The sequence below is a fragment of the Lytechinus variegatus genome, chromosome 18 (assembly GCF_018143015.1).
Source record: "Lytechinus variegatus isolate NC3 chromosome 18, Lvar_3.0, whole genome shotgun sequence".
Lineage (NCBI taxonomy): Eukaryota > Metazoa > Echinodermata > Echinoidea > Temnopleuroida > Toxopneustidae > Lytechinus > Lytechinus variegatus.
The window spans coordinates 12,244,512-12,262,121 of NC_054757.1; the positions used below are offsets into that span (position 1 = coordinate 12,244,512).

The window sequence follows — 17,610 nt, forward strand, 5'->3', positions numbered from 1 at the left end:
ACACAAAGGAATAAACATAGACTGGTGAAACATTTCTTGTAACCAGTACAGTATGTGACATATTGAAGAATAACCATGAGAAAAGGAGTTCATTCTCTCCTTGCCAGTCTTTAACTAAAGAACACATAGAAATGGGATGAATAAATGAGTAAAATGTGCTGATAATTGCAAGAGTTCAACACAGACTGGTGAAACATTTATTATAACCAGTACAGTATGTGAAATATTAAAGAATAACCATGAGAAAAGGAGTTCATTCTCTCCTTGTCAGTCTCTAACTTAAGAATACATGGAAATGGGATAAATGAGTAAAATGAGTAAAATATGTTGATTTGCAAGAGTTCAACAAAGACTGGTGAAACTTTTCTTATAACCAGTACAGTATGTGAAATATTAAAGAATAACCATGAGAAAAGGAGTTCATTCTCTCCTTGTCAGCCTTTAACTAAAGAACACATGGAAATGGGATGAATAAATGAGAAAAATGTGCTGATAATTGCAAGAGTTCAACACAGACTGGTGAAACATTTCTTATAACCTGTACAGTATGTGACACATTAAGAGAATAACCATGAGAAACGAGGTCATTCTTCCCTTGTGAGTCTCTATCTTAAGAACACATGGGCATGGCATGAATAAATGAGTAAAACGAGCCGAGAATTGATGGTGCAGATAGACGAGTGTGACAGAAAAAGACTCAATTATAGCTCCTGTTTCAACTCATTTCCCCCTGATTCGTTTGGTGCTTCTCCGAAGACAAGATGAAGAAATCAACCATCTCTCTTTAACAGATTCAGACATTCCTCATAATGGCCAATTTTTTGTTCATTCTAAAGCTATTTGACTTTACTTTTACATGCTTTTATGTCATGAAATGCTAAAAATCATGAATGAAATATATAGATATAGAGTAACAAAAAATGAGTTTGGCTCAGAACATTTCAGTTTTTTCTTGCAAAAATTTTATAAATAATAATAACGATTAGAATAAACAGTTCTTGTGTAGCGCATATCACATCTCAATACACTTCCAAAAGACTTGGATATTCTTACCCCGGCCAATAACATGAATTAATTAAAAACTATTTTTAAAAAGATGACAAGCGGGCCTTGACTTTAGGGACTTACTCGCAAGAGGGTGTTTCCACAGCCTTGAGGAATGTGCACTTCCCGCCGTTGAGACAGTAATATCTGTGAGTGAGAGGGCACACGCCAAAGTGACCCGACGGCTTCTTGGGCGTGACCCCGGCCTCGCCCTCTCCAAGATGCCCTCCCTTGGCTTTTTTCGGGCTCTTGGTGGGAGCAAACGTGGATTCCTGTTTGACGGTGGGCGGAGTCAGAGTACTCCTAATCGGGTACAGCATGAAGGTCATTGCTGTAGATGAATCGGATGTTTCCGTGGTAACCGTATCGGCAGATGGGGGCTCTGTGGGTGTGGTGTCTGGTGACAAAGGGTCACTCCGAGCTGGGTTGGCAGATGAGGTGGGTAAGACTGAGGTCGTGATGGCAGTGATGGTTGCTAGTCTGGTTGCTATGGAAGCCTCATCTTCATTGACCGGTGGTGATGGAGATGAAGATGGCGGTAGAGGAGGTTGCGGTTGGGTGATGATCACATCAGGAGGGCCGATCAATCTCTGAGGAGGGGTAGTTATTGCTGCAATACAAAAAATGGGGAAAAAAAATAATGATTGAATACAGTTTCATGTAAAAAGTTAAACAATACATGAGTATTGTGGTGTACATCTGTAACCCAAGCTACAAGATGTGGAAAGTTTCAAATTGAAACATGTCTTTTGGATGGTGACGTGGAAAGTTGGTCCCAGAGGTAAATAATCATACCCTCTTGATACACATGTCTGTAAAAACTCAATTACACACATGTACATCAATATAGGCAACATCATTTTGATATTAAAGAAAAATTCCAGAGTGGTAACGATCTCAAAATAACTTTTTACAGAATCTAATAAAATGACCACCCAGTGTCTGTTTGTATGAATAAAAAAAAGAGCCAAAGGATTCTGGAAGAAATTGTGTAATTGCTGAGAAATAAGCAAAATAAGCGCGGATTCGGTCACTTCCGTCGGGTCTTTATTCCAGCAATAATAATACACTGTCCCACGTTTGCCTATCTGTGTTGGCGATCTTCAGTGTGATCGTATTTTAGCTTAGATTTTATGATTTCACAAAGTTCAGTTTATGTAACTGTACCAGATCTAGATCCACGATGATATAGTCATACTTAACCTTGGTTTTACAGACTTTCTCACAAAATTAGTGTTTTACTGCAACTACTATCATTTGGCTCTAAGGAGAACTCACTGGGAAACTTCACAACGCACACTAGGACATGGCCTAGTTCACTGGCACAGAAAATCAAGTCTGGACTGCTACTCCTAACTTTCCTCAAAACTGCAAAATACCATGACAACATATCTTCTAAAGGATGGCAACAAAACTTCCACATACTACTCAGAGAACTAGTTTGAAACAACTTTGATGTACATAAACCCACCGTATGGATTTTGTAGGTAAATCTACATTTTCCCCTATAGCGACTGTCTCTTTCCTTTTCCGACATACTCCAATCTCGCAAGGTCATACTCTGAATTGATTTAAGCTATAGCAAGTTTGTGTGTCATAGAAATATTCATTGGCTCACTATAATGTGCATGTACTTCAAAATCACTGAATTTGATTACACATAATGCAAAATACACAATTTCCCTCAGCAAAATTTATCAATATCATGCTGCAACCGACCCAGGTGAGGTAGATGGTCACATAGCAGGATTAATTCCTTGATTGCTTCAAGCCTTTTAAAAACAGCAAATAGAGTGTAGCCCTCAAAATATTAATGTAGTGGGCATTAGGAAAGTTGATTAGATAAACATCACTTTATAAATGCTATGGTCTAAGTAAGATAATGTCCATACTTTTTCAAAATCATAGATTTTTTAATGTTTACTGTCTTATTAAATATGCTCTAATGTTAGAAATTTGCATCACAACTGGCTATCCATAATAATAATAAATAATAATAATTAAACTTATATCACGCCAAATCCACTCTGTAGAGTTCTCAAGGCACTTTTTAGGAAATTATAAGAGAAATTAAGAAGAATTGAAGAGAAATGTTTCAAGGCATTGTTTGAAAGTTTCAGAGGTCAGGCACTGTTTGATGTTTTCAGGGAGGCTATTCCAGAACTTGGAGGATGAGTGAACAAATGATCTTTCCCCCAGGTTTGGAAACTTTGGGGGTAATGAGAGAATTGAAAGAGGAGGAACGTAAGGATCTTGAAGGGGTATAACTTGTGATCAGTGAAATGAGGTACTGAGGAGATAAACCACAACTTAAAACAAGGTTTGAATTAAAATAGGGTTCAGAATATGGGCTTAAAGGTTGCAGAAATTAAGGATTCTAAGTGTCTCAAAAATATGAGTTGTCGAAGAAAGAGGCCTCCAAACACTCAGGCCTACATACACTAAATATTCTCTATCTATTCTCTATCTCTATTCTCTATGAATATTCGCATTCATAACAGACACTTTTGAGAAGATTAAATTGTTGGCTGGATGCCCCATAAGCAAATGCTACCTCAGCTGCAGCTATTTCAATCAAGATTAAACTATGAATTAAAAACAATTAAAGCCAAAATGCCACATTTACTTTGAGTAGCACCAGCTCTTGCTCCCAAAACTAAAAAAAAATCCCATGGTTTCCTACCCATAATGCAACATCTCTTTGCATAAAGTAACTTCCTTACCCATAATGCAACATCCTGATCATGTTTAAACTTTCATACAATGCTATTACTAAATTAAAGTACAGTACTTGTTTAAATAGTTTTAACAAGTGCATACAATCTTAAAAAATAAAGTTTGATACTTGATTCTCAGTTAATTAAGCACGGTTGTTTAAACTTGTAAAACAACTACCGAAACTATAAGGGTCATATAGTGAACAGCATTCTATAAACTGTGTATTTAACCAAATTTCCTCACAAATCTTCAAATGCTTTATGAAAAGGTACACAATCATCTGCATTACAACAAGTAACGTCAAGATAAATTCAACTAATGCTGAGTAATTGAAATAATGTTCATATAATTATGATGCAATAATTTCCCTTTTCCTGTTATTTGATTAAAAGTCATGTAAATGAGTGTATTATGTTCAAAGTAACAAATGGAGAAAGGAAAGTCCTTGAAATCTAGAATTGGTGGAAGCCCCTTTTCTTTCTTGGCATGCATATGCAACTTCTGCATGATTAGGGGATAATGATCTGAGATATTAAGAATATACCTTAATGTTTTATAGAGTGTTCATTTATTGTACTTGCAATGGAAGCAACATCTGCTCTGCTTGGACAACTGTTAACCTTTTCACTATTAAAACAAAGACTTAGTCATTCTATTTAATGTTGAAGCCAAATATATTCCACCTCATTTTAATGGTATTTATGATGCTATCATGATGGTGAGTAAAACATGTAGGCTATGTAGAGTACCGAAGTGATGACGTCATGAAAACCCTTTTTTCTAATTCAGCATTTTTGATACCATATTTTGGTAAAGCATGATGAAAAAACCCTTGAAACTACCAAAATAAAATATCTTATCTCGGTTAAATCACTGAGATAAAATACCCTTAAAATCTCTCCAAATTGGTATTCTCAGAAAAATACACACATTTTTAAATCAATATCCAATGAGAAACACGCTTTCATAGCTCTCTAATCTCACTCAACCAATGGAAATTTATTCCGCCAGGAGGTGTGGCAAAGTGTGAGATTGTGTCAATTTATTGACTTCAAATATGCTTGCACTATACGCTTGCGCTTCTTTTTAAAAAAAATGCCAATAAAAATGACAATACTCTCATCTTTTTTCTAAGTCTATATTACATCTTTTCAAGCATCATTTCAAAGAAAATATTAGTCAAGAAAAGTCTTATGAAATAATTCCTGATTGTACAGGAATACCATTAAGGTGCTATTCTCAATAAATATATAATTTTTTTTCATTTTCATGTCAACATTTGGAGTAAATATACCTAGAAATACTGATGAAATCAACGTCATGGAGATAAAAAAAAGCCCCTATTTTATTATTTCTTCAAAGTAACATGGGCAAAGTCACATCATCCTCGTTGCAAGGTAAAATATGCGATTGGTAAGTCTATGCAGGCACTGCTCTGTCGCGTATCATCTATAGATACGCAAGATAAAATTGTGAATTTCATGTGAGAGATCAAATGTCATCTCAGAATATGAGATTAAATAAGATATTTTAAAGATAAAATGACCTCAGAATACCGCCCCCGTCCACTTATACATTGATTTCAATGGGGCTAATTATTACTGTTACCCCCCCCCCCCATTCCAGCACTGTTACCCTTCCTTAACCCTATCAGAAAGTTTTGCATGGCACAGGTGTGGATTGATGAAGAAAGCACTTTGTCAATTAGAATTTCACCACAGCACATCACATGATCATGAACGTAGCATACACTCTCCCAACATCATTCACTGTTTTCAGAGGTTAACATTCAATCAAACCATATTAGACAATATTGCTCCACCCAATCACCACAATATTATTCAACATTCATGTGGTTAATAGAATATTCAAGGCTGCACTGGTGGTTTGAATGGTTTAAACATATTTCATTAACCTTGTACTCATGGGTTTCAATCAAAAGGCAAAGGATTCAAATCCAAGCCATGCCATATGTTTTCCTTCAACAAAAAGTTAATAGACAATATGCTTCACTCAACCAAGGTTTGGTGAATTGGTACCCAAGTGCACTAAGCACTGGAATATCCGCTAAAAAAGGGCAAGGTACTTAGTTACCGGTATAGAAAAATATTACTTTGGGATAGTCAGTGCTATAAAAAATTCCTTCAGCCATCTTTATTATAATTAGACATCCTTTTAAGAAATACAGAAGAGGGGGCAGGTTTCCTTAAACTCCGAATCAGAGGCAAATGTTACATATCTATGACAAATATGTATATTGTAACAAGAAACAGCTGAAATAAATGCTCATTGACCAGCTATGTGGAATGTAAGCAAAAAACAAAAACAAAGATCTAATCCAAACAAAATGTAAATTGAATTATCTTCAGAAGATATGAACATATTGATAACAGGAAATAAAAACTTTAACCAAAAATCATGTTTCATGACATTATGTCTGTAAGTCTGTTTTAAAAGCAAAAGAAAAGTAAATACTGGGCTCGCTGTATTAAATCAACGTACATTTTGAATGAAAGTATTAGGAGCTGATAATTTTTTTTCCATATTTGTTTATCATTTGAAGTAGAGGCTATTCCTTTCTTTCTATAACATGGCATTGTTTCCTCTATAAACTTTTTTGTGCTCATCAGTAAGTCACATGAGATTTTGCTCTTCTTAACCCCGATCTAAAATATCATAGCAATGACTTACTTGAACCTAGGATTAACTTCGACCACACTTTCATGGAGAGCTGGTTGCCAAATCATCTCACCTACTACGAATCAGTTTAATCATGCAGTCAAAAGTTGGTATGATTTTTTTCTAATAGTGATCAGAATAGATACAAATTATGCGAGTATACAATTTTTCTGAATTATTTGGTGCATTATCTTTATCCTGAATAATAAAGAAGTAAGAATTCTAGCATCCCACAGCAGTGTGGACTAAAATGAGTAATTAGTCTCTAGAGAGTTAAACCCATGTTTGATTATCAGAACACCATCCCATGAGTCCACTGGAATCATAATTACTGTGTTTACACTTGATCAGCTTCTGCATCGGCTGATAGCGTGTAAACGCGATTAACTTTCATCGGCTCTCGGTTCAAAACAATTTTGCACCACCAAAGTAGTAGGTTCAGAACTGCGAGCTGATGCAGAATCAGCTTTTTTTACTTCGTGTAAACAGAAAGCCGATTCTGCATCGGCAATTGGTGCGCATTTCATTTACTTAACCATTGTGACGTACTTGTTAGCGCACGGATTAAGCGTTGTCTTTATTATGACGTATATTGGTGTGCGTATCATGTCAGATTTTTGACACGCGAGCCGATTCTGCACCGCGAGCTGTAACAGCGTGTAAACGCGGAGCAAGATAAACCAAAAGCCAATTCTGCATCGGCTTTTGGTTCTAAACCAAAAGCCGATCACATGTAAACACGGTATCTATTACAGTATCTAAATTCACATCCTACATCGATGGTTTAGTTCCAGCCAGAATGATGCCTCACAGGTGTCTACAGACTCCCCCCTCACAGAACAGATGGTATCCATTACTCACCTTAATCACCGAGATAGAACCCTACCCACTTTAGTCATACTTTTCTTTACCAAGCTGGACAAAGGTTCATGTCCTTGGGCAAGAACACCACTAAGCGTCTTTCACAGTGGTTTTCCAGCGTTCCACTGTGTTTGTCACCCCCCAAATCACACTGTTTGGCAGCCTTGCTCAATAATGAATAGATTTTTCTATATCAAATACATACAGGTGTATATGCTTTTCTCACTGGCAAAATTTTCCTTAACCCCACTATATCAACCCCACCTAAATTACGGGATTAAGCTTAGCTCGCTCTCTTTTCTTACACCATTTTGGTAGAGTGGGATAGCCCACCTAAAGTACAATATGGGATAATTTGGCCCTTCATAATAACAAGGTAGCTGAGCAAATTGCGATGGTAAGGATGATAGTACGGGGATAAGAATCGCTCATGGGGGAAAAAAACCCAGCTAAGCCAAGGACAGCGCTCGACGTATGCACTAGGAGCAATGGAGCTGGCACTGTTGTCCAATCGGAGATAAGCGCTCATGGATTGCTACCGCTGGTGTGGGATTACCGAAATTTATGTGAGAAAAGCAAGCATTGGTTGGGCAGAAAATATGCCTGTGAGAAAAGTAATATCTTTGGTACAGGGTTAGCGATAGTATCGGGTTAAGAAAACAAAGTGAGATAGGCATAATAATTTCACTTTCTTTCCTATGTGATACGAGGACAATATACAATGGCGTGCCTGGATTTCTTTTCTACCTGTATATCCCTATATAATCCTCGCAAGGTGAATGTGATTAAATAGCGGTTAAACCTTAGATATTACTCATGACATAAAGGATTAATGTTTTCTTATGAGACTTGGCATCAAATCAGTGTTAAAGCAAATACAAACCCGCAGCCTCCTATAGCACCCATCTCAAGTCATCAGCTACTTCAATCTGGTTTGGTTCCCAACCCACAATGCAACATTCTTCTTGTGTATTTGAAGATAAATACCAGTTCTGGTAACAATCTCAAAATGACTTCGAACAGTATCCAATGAAATGACAACCCAAGTGTTTGTATGCATGTATAAACAACAAAATATGTGCCAATTCGCTCTGGAAAAGAATGTGTAATAAGAGCTGATAAATTAGTAAAATAAGAATTCCATAAAATGTTGGGTATTCTTCTAAACAATATTAATGCAATGTCCATAATATGCCACTTGTGTAAGTGATCATCACAATTATTGGTTTTTTGGCTAAGATTTCATGATTTCACACAAAAAAGTTCATTTCAATGTACCAGAACTAGATCTATGATAATATTGTGGCAATTAGCCTTGAATTAAACACTTCCTCAGAAAATAATGATATTTTCTTTTACTTATAATAGACCCATTTGAAGGATAACACATTAATTTCCTATTCAGTACATTCATACCACAATAATTATGTTACCAAGTAGTGAAACAAGTAGGCTACTTTTCCTCGCTAAACATTGTTTCTCTTTACAAAATAAAATTTTAATGTAATCTTAAAATCAATATTAGTAATTAAAGTATAGACTACATGTATAATCCACAGGCTATGAGAGACCACAGACAATATTTGTCAGTTCAGTATCGTCCTTTGAAACCTTTTCTAAGCTTTGGTAAAGATTTGATAATATGCAATACATTCAACATTCATTTTTCACAAATGCCTGGTTATCATAATTCCATTTAACATTGACTGATCTAGAATGATTCTACGTAAGTGGTTGGATCATGAGCCAGACATGTGGTTTCATGTTACATTAAATTGCAACAACAGGAATTAACAAGGCAGAATAGTTGCTCAACAAATTCCTGAAATAACATGGAAGTTTAATATAAATTAAATGTGGTATAATTACAGTAACAATTACAATAACAAAATATCAAGTACTAAATATAACGAATATCAAATAATTCAATCAACAAAATGTAAAATTCTAATTCTCATAACATTCATAATTAATTGCATACTAATCAATGGAGGATATTAACATATTTGTTTGCAACCACATCCAGACTCAGAATATCAAGAGGAGAATATCTAACAACATTAACGCAGACAATCTGTTCATCCTTAACATAAGACAATGCAAAAGTGAGAGCTGTTACTTGGGTCTAATTTACAACTTCTCTCAAAGAAATTGATGTAACCAATCTAAATATTAATACATGTCATTGCTAATTAGGCAACCAAATTAAAAGTGTATGATCACGGCACTGTGGCAAGTATACAGGCCTACATAAATACTTCCTGTTGCTCTTCCGGTTCTCAATTATCTTCTAGAGGGAGAAAGTTGCACCTTATTGAAACTTCTGAGTAAGGACATCTGGTGGAAAATGGACCTCAAAATGAGATCCTTCTTCTTCGTCTTTGTACATTTATATCATGTACAAGGAAATGAATTTGGCACTTTAAAGCGAGACCGAACTGACTTTTAAAAGCATTTCAAATAATAAATTCAGGTACCCATTTACCTCACTTGGGTCGAGTGTGGCAAATGTAGATAAATACTTTGCCAAAGGATGATTATAGTGCTATGATGATAATCAAAACCTGAAATCTTGTGACCTACAGTTGAAGACATAGCCACTTCTCCATGGTACCTATACAAACTTAAAAAGTTTCATTTAAAATTTATCTGAACAGGACTATCAAGCCTTCACATGGTCTGAATTTCGAAAGAAAGTGGTTTCAGCTCCACAAATTTACTTGAGTCTACTTTTCTAACTTTTTCAATATGTACGATTCATGGACGTATTGTATGAACTGGTCTTTAGTGAAACATTTTTGTATATATGTATCAAAATGTTTCGTGAAGAAGTGTTTTGTATTGTCAATAAAAGAACCCTGTGGAAGGGTAAAAAAAAAAATAAAAATAAAATGGTCTGAACCCTGAACCTCATGGTCTATAGTCTGGACTCTGGGGACAAAACCACTAGACCATGACATCTCTACAAACCTAAAACTTTTTTAATAAACTATCTGAATGTGACTCTCCTATGTGAGCATGGCTATTCTTGGAGAGGTGAATGTTTAACGCATCTGCTTAATGTAGTAAGCTGTGTCATGCTATTAATTAGTCTCAATGACGAACAAGCTGATGGGAAGCTGGCCGTGGGGTACCATTCACACCTTGACGCAGGGGCATCCAGAGCTTTTCAGCTAATAAAAGTGGAGATATTAATTATAGATCTGGGGGTTCTCTGAATCGATTCTTTTAGGCTCCAGATAATTTCCACAGCTGCACTGTCTTATATCAACTAAATGAAAAATGCCGGGGGTTCATAGTTTTCTGCTGCCAAATGGGGTCTTGTCAACAGTGTTGAGATTTCTGGGGATGAACTGATAACTGGGGTTGTTTCATAAAGGTTTCATATTGGAGTCGCCCATTGAAGTTGCCCATGGCTAAATCATATTAAATTAAATAGAGGTAGAATCTACATTAGGATTCTACATGTAGGTCATCCTCTGGTGTGGTAGGGTAAGTTTGCTTTAAAAAGTGTATAGGGAAATGCTACTTTTACATGCTGAAAATGCAAAGAGTCCCTACCGTTGGAGGGGGGCACCTGCTTGGCGCCCTCGTAGCTTTGATACTGATTTTCTTATCAAAGGTTGGCAGGTAAGTAAATGGGCGATTCAAAAAAGCTCTTGGACACATGCTTAATCAGATGAGCAATCATTTTAATCCCATTATCTAAAGTTTAAAATGTTTTTCGGCTTAGAATTATCCATAATAATGTTTTTTTTATTCCACTTATGGCTATACATCTCATTCAGAAAATCTAAATTATCATATTGTCATTCGACATAATGAAACCTTGTTTTTGTGCATAAATTTGATCTTGAAGCCATTTGACATCTGTGAAGTATTCTAGTCACTAACTATTGTAAATTTATCAATATTTAAACATTACTATAATGCCATATGGATACAGCTGGCATATGTGTACCTCGTAATCAGTTCAAAGTCATGTGTTAACTTGCATTTAGATTTGAATGAAGCAATTTCCCCCCACTTCCTCAATTTTTTTTTTTGAAGAGTAAATGTTTTCTGTTCCACAAGTCTTCCCTGGGGGTGTTTCACAAAGATTTAAGTATGACTTAGAGCTGCACTTAAATACCAAGTTGCGTACGGTATGAAAGGCTTGACTGCATTTGTCAGATCGTGTCATGAGGACGCGCATTACTGCGTGTCTATGAATAAGATCACGCATTGCATATCATGTACGCGTCGACATTTAAGTGCGACTTAAGTCATACTTAAAGTTTTGTGAAACACTCCCCTGGTCTTCTGCTTAACTCTTAAGCTAAAACACATTCTATGGACAAAAAAATGATGAATTATATTGTGAAAAGTCTTTTATATAAAAAATGTACCATATCATCTAAAAATCCTAGAGAGTTGATATTTCTGTGATATATCTAGAAATAATTCATCAAAAGGAAGTCCTGACTGTATTTGACTGCATGAGCATGAATCATTTTGACATAATAAACATATGACTGTAGATCTTTTATATGTATTACAAATAATTACTTCCATAAATTGTTTTGCCCCTGACAAAATAAACTGAATGGCTTGGAAATATGGACTTTTTTGCAAAAATATGAATATCAAGCTGTGAATGGAACGTAAGCGGAAATAATCAGCCTTGACATAAACAGGAATAACTGCAAAAAATGAAGACCTTGTTCGATGTGGAGAGTTGCCAAGATTAATTATTACTGTGGATGGATGGGGGTGTACAATGAAGGCAGTGCAACTCCATCCAATTCATTTAAAGAAACCCAAAGTTTTGTGTGTTGTGTGCTATTGTATATATAAAAACCCACAAAAATCATAGCCCCCCCCCCCCCCAAACAAAATGCCCTCTCATCTGATTCAGTTTTTGAGATCTAACAACATAGATATCATTTTTTTAAATCTTTTAATATCAGTGGGAGGGTGGGTAAGATCCCCATTCCCTATTTGCCATGAATCATACATCTCTGTAAACATGCCTTCTCCCTCTCCCTTCAAAATGGAAACTCATTACTAGTACATCTGAATGGGCAGAGGGACAGACCCCCCCCCACACACACACATAATTTGATGACCTATTCTCTGAAAAATTATAAAAGCAAAATGCTTCTGCAAGTTATAATCAAACTTGTGATGCCTTTTCTTTTCTTTTTTTCTTAATTGTCAAAAATTTGTTGCCATTCCGGACCAGGTATTCCATCGAAATCCATCCAAACTAATTTTCATGAAATATTGCCCCCCCCCTCCATCTATAAAATGCCCTGGATAAACTTCTGATGAAGATACGCACTGTCATGTCATATCATCTGTTAGAACAACCAAAGTTAATATTAGCACTCCACATTCATCCTCCAATCATATAGTCATGAAATTTTGCAAAAATAGACCTGTTCGTGACTTACCAGAACAAATCTTTGCCAACATGCATCCCCGACAATAATGAAAATGAAACAATAAAGCTAAATAAAGTCAATGATAATTCCAAGCCAACAATGGGGCATTCTTAGCAAAAATGTGAGTCTTTTCTTTGATGTCAAACAACAGAGATTAGCAGGTGACATTTGCTATCAGAATTTTAATTCAAGAAACCAGACAGCCGTAAACGAGAAAATAATGATTTTCAGGAAAGTGGAATTTACTCATTTTATATGGAGATGTGGTAAAGGGCTTTTTGTTTTATATAGGAAAGAGGAAGGTGAATTGAGTTCAGGTTTAATGGTCTGAAAAATCTGTAGGGGTGTTCGTGATTCCATCAAACTGGTACCAAACTCTCAAAAGGGCCAAAATGTGAGTTAGGTTCTGTTCTTGGTTAACTCCCCTACATACATGTACTTCACAAATATCTCATATCTAAAGATAATAAGTGAAAACTTACAACTATCTAGGAATGGATCAATATAATATTGCATTCAAACTAAATTTACATTAAATTTGAAATCAAACTTAATTCCACTCCATTTTAGAGTGACTTAAGTAAACTGCACATTTAAAAATCAGATAATACCCCCCCCCCCACAAAAGAATAAATAAAATACAAAAAAAATGAGTGCAAATAAATATTTTGCTCCAAACTCCCAGTCATTTTCAATCCACTGTGTTTGACATTCACTCCAGAAAGAGTATCCCTCATTTCAAGAGTAAGGGAGAAAGAAAGAGAGAGAGAGACAGTGACAGAGACAGAAAGAGAGTGGGATAAGACAACTACATGTATCTATTTCAGTTGAGAGAAGTCTAGCTCATCGAGGCCATCCTCCTCTTTATCTCCACCAGTTAATTCAAAGGAAAAGGCTTGAGGTTTAAGACTTAATTTGGGACAACCACTGTCTCCCGAAGGCCCAGAGGAGGCAGTAACAATTATCATCAAACCATGATTAGTTTACCAAGACATGTCAAGAAGATTCCCTTCTTTCATCTGGACAGAGAGTGTTTTATCCCTTCATAATTCAAGATTCAAGAACTGATAAAAGTTTTTAATACAAAAATGAAAATACTTATCCAATGGACAGACAAATGTACAATATTACAACAAATCAATAAATCACATAAATAAGTGTTACAATGCTAGATTTCTATGCATGATATTAGTTTCAGAAAGTTTCTTGGAATAAAAAAGATGAAAAAAAAACGAAAAGGATATATGAGGTTTCATCTACTCCTAAAACTAAGCCTTATCACACATTGAAGAGCTCTAAGTAGTCCATCTCTGACATAAATCAAACTTAAATTCCCAATGAGCGTAGAACGCAACATTTTATCGGTCAAATTATGCCAAAAGGATGTTTGCTAATATGTATCAATTATACTGTTAACCTTTTTGCCAACTGAGATTGTACACTCTCTGAACAAATTCTTAAAGAATCACTCAGTTCGGAAGTCAAGAGGTTTAGTATTACATTGGCTATTTTAATCATTGCTTCATTAAAGTCACTCTTAATGATTCAACTCTTTGTTAATCAGCACAGCCCCCATGCAAAAACACTAGTGTGAATAGTGCCTTGAAGTTGAATGAAAAACTAGTGAAAGAGCAGAACAATTGGTTGAAGGCGATTATCTAAACTTTTTAAAAGTTTATCAGTCTGCTGGCACAACCCACCAACTCTAGATATCATCATTGAATAAGGCAACTTTAAAAAAGGACTGTAACCGACTGTATAAAACCGTAATAGATTCCAAGGCAAACAATTTAGTTTATAAATGGCCCGACTCTCTGAACTGTCTGCTATCTGATAAAAGCAATCAATTGATGTTCAGAAATAGCTCATGAAAGCAACACATCCCATGATTCAACTTTTTCAATCTCCATCTTTGCCTTGCTGGGAGGAAATTTAGTTAATAGCATAGAACTTGACTTTAACAGGGCCTTAAAAAACATAGAACTGTACTTCATTAGCAAATAAACCAACCCCCAAAAATAATAAAAAATAAACAAATAAATGAATGAGTGAGTGAGTGCGTGCGTGCGTGCGTGCGTGGGTGGGTGGGTGGGTGGATGGATGGATGGATGGATGGATGGATGGATGAATGAATGAATGAATGAATAAATATACTTACCTAAACAAGAGAAGCCATCCCCTACAAAGCCTTCTCTACAGGTGCATAGGTACCCGTCGGGTGTGTTGGTGCATAGAGCATTCGGGTTACAATTATGAAGGCCAAGGAAACACTCGTCTGAAAAAAAGACAACAGAAATGAATGATTTAGACTTCTTACCAAAATGATGCTCTATTAGCAGGAATCATGCAGAAAGCACTAAGCATCTTTAAAAGAAGTCGCCCCCATTTAAAAGTCTGGACCACATTGTTAGCCGGAATACCTTCTACGAAAGCCATAAGTGTTTCTCGCAGCAGCTTTCCTGCACTCCCCATTGTTTTCCCAAGGTATCTTACCAGAATCCTGCGCCATGTTTGTTCGTATAAATGTTGGTATAAAAGCAGTTAAGTGTCTTTGGCATTGTTTTGATTAGGTACCTTACCAAAATTCGGCACCATGTTTGTTACCATAAATATTGGTGTAAAAGCCATAAGATAAGAGTCTTTTGCAGCCATTTTTCTGCATTATTTTGTCTATCATGAAACTAGATTTGTGATGAAAAGATACTTTGACATCGCTTTTATCCTCAAACTTAGAATCCAAGATCTCGTTTCTAAGATCATAGTAAATTTAAGCAACACAACAGTAAATACAAAAAAAAACCTTCACCATGAGATCATGCAATTCTATATTCCAGTTTTGTATAAAATACACCAGATAACTAGATTTCAACATACATGTATTAACTTCACGTAGCTGGGTGTCTGACTTTCTTGGATCCGAGTCAAACCCAACAGCAAATTTCTGTTTACTGTCCTGAAATAGATATAACTTTCAGTATGGAGCAATGTAGGTGGAAATTAATACTGTCATTTCATTTAACAAAACTTCCACCCCCAAAATGATTCAGTGTTATTGTTTAATCAAATTTCATATATATTCCAGAAATTCAAACATAATTGGAGATTACTAATAGATATTCTGAGTTCATTACTATTTAAGTTGATCTGTACATTTATACTGTCAATAATGGGGTTTAGGGATGCTATAATGGTTGAAAGAAGAAGTAGGAATAAATTTACAAAGAAAGTGGCCTTTTAGTAAAAGACAAAAGTGTATTTATATGGAACAAACAGTGGTACATCTTGGAATGGCAATGGGGGGTGTTACAAAAGAGACAATATACCAGTATATTACTTTAATAGAAAGAAAAACCCCAAAAAGGCAAAACAAGGACAAAAAAGTTAGAAAAAATTGAAAGAATTAATCAGTGTCAAATTTAAAAGGGCAAAATTTCATAAGCTCCCAGGTCCAAATATTTGAAAGGGTGCAATGGGGTTGTTGTAAGACCGGAACAATAATTGTATTCCATATTTCTTTTTAAAGAAAGGAGACAAACATTTTCTTCTGCTTCATCAAAAAAAATATCAATATAGTGAACCATCATCCTCCATTTCTTTCAATAAACCCATTCATATCCCCTCCTCTCTATCTTTCTTTTTCTCTCTCTCTCTTTCTCTCTCGACCAAGCAATGTTAATGAATTACAATTTTATACTTTTCTCATCTATTTCAAGAAATGTTTTAACTAGCATAATTTTTTGGTAATTGGCTAAGTTCTAAAAAATAAATACAATGCATTTTTTAAATCTCACATAATTCAAAGAGGACAAAATACGGAAAAAATAACAAAGAGAAATTCCTTAACCTAAAAAAAACAAAGTACAACTAGGAAAGTGATTTCTCATTTTTTTGACAACACAAACACTGGAAATTGCCATTCAACATAGCATTAAAGACGTAAGAAATAAAAGTGAACATTGAAACACAGATCAATAAACTTTCACAAACTTTTATGAAGAGTACCTTTCGACAACCAACTTCCTTGATGAATTTCAATAATGACAATAAATCCAAAAATCACAAGAAAACGGATCCAAATAGGCTGGCATTAAGGCTGGAATGAAAAAGCACAGACGCTACTCCAAATCTTCACACTATGGTGTCTTGAAAGGTAACATCCAGCGAAATCAACAAGAATTTTTTTCAAGAAAATCGCTAAGAAAAAACTCTCATCAAGAGGGGAGTTGCCAATTGGCGATCACGTCATGAAAGTGAATGTTTAGTGATTTGACCAAGCCGCAGGCCCGAGACACTCCTGAAGCAATGCTAGCCTCGCTGACAGTCACTGTTAAAACCAATCAACCAATTAAGGAGAGGTGGGATGACTAATAAAGAAGTCCTTAAATATAGATAGCTATAGTGACTGGTTAAAGTGCATTGCTCGCGCACACATGGGTGTTAGGGGATGACCCTCTTTTCAGGATTACCGTTATTTACTGCCACAAAGTGAGGCAGTCTAAAATAGATTTTGAGTTAAATGAGTTCTCAGGTCGGAGAGGTGTCCCTAAAGAAAATCTGATTAAAGGGGTAACAATAAATATTGCTTTCATAGGTACTACTTCTTCTTCTTCTCCTCCTCCTTCTCCTCCTTCTCCTCCTCCCCCTCCTCCTCCTCCTCTCCCCTCCTCCTCCTCCTCCTTCTTCTTTTTCTTCTTCTTCCTCCTCCGCCTCCTCATCTTCTTACTTCTTCCATCTCCTCCTTGGCTTAGCTGCTGTTTCTTGGCTTGTAATATACTTCCTAAATACTTCCTAAAATTCTAGTTCCCTAGTATCCCTTGTATCAGTTTTCGTCTGACTGCATCTTCATTTTCCGTCACATCATTTTCTGCATGTAATGTTGGAG

At 35.8% G+C, this 17,610-nt stretch overlaps 1 protein-coding gene across 1 annotated transcript in view; it reads right to left on the reverse strand.

Moving 5' to 3' along the window:
* Positions 1 to 17,610, reverse strand: part of LOC121431912 (low-density lipoprotein receptor-related protein 4-like) — a 48,772-nt gene that overhangs the window by 8,156 nt on the left and 23,006 nt on the right. Inside the window, exons 12-13 of the mRNA XM_041629693.1 lie at positions 14,887 to 15,003; positions 1,129 to 1,654 (exon numbers count right to left, since the gene is read on the reverse strand). Of these exons, the coding sequence (XP_041485627.1) occupies positions 1,129 to 1,654; positions 14,887 to 15,003 (643 nt within the window). The remainder of the gene's footprint in view (positions 1 to 1,128; positions 1,655 to 14,886; positions 15,004 to 17,610) is intronic.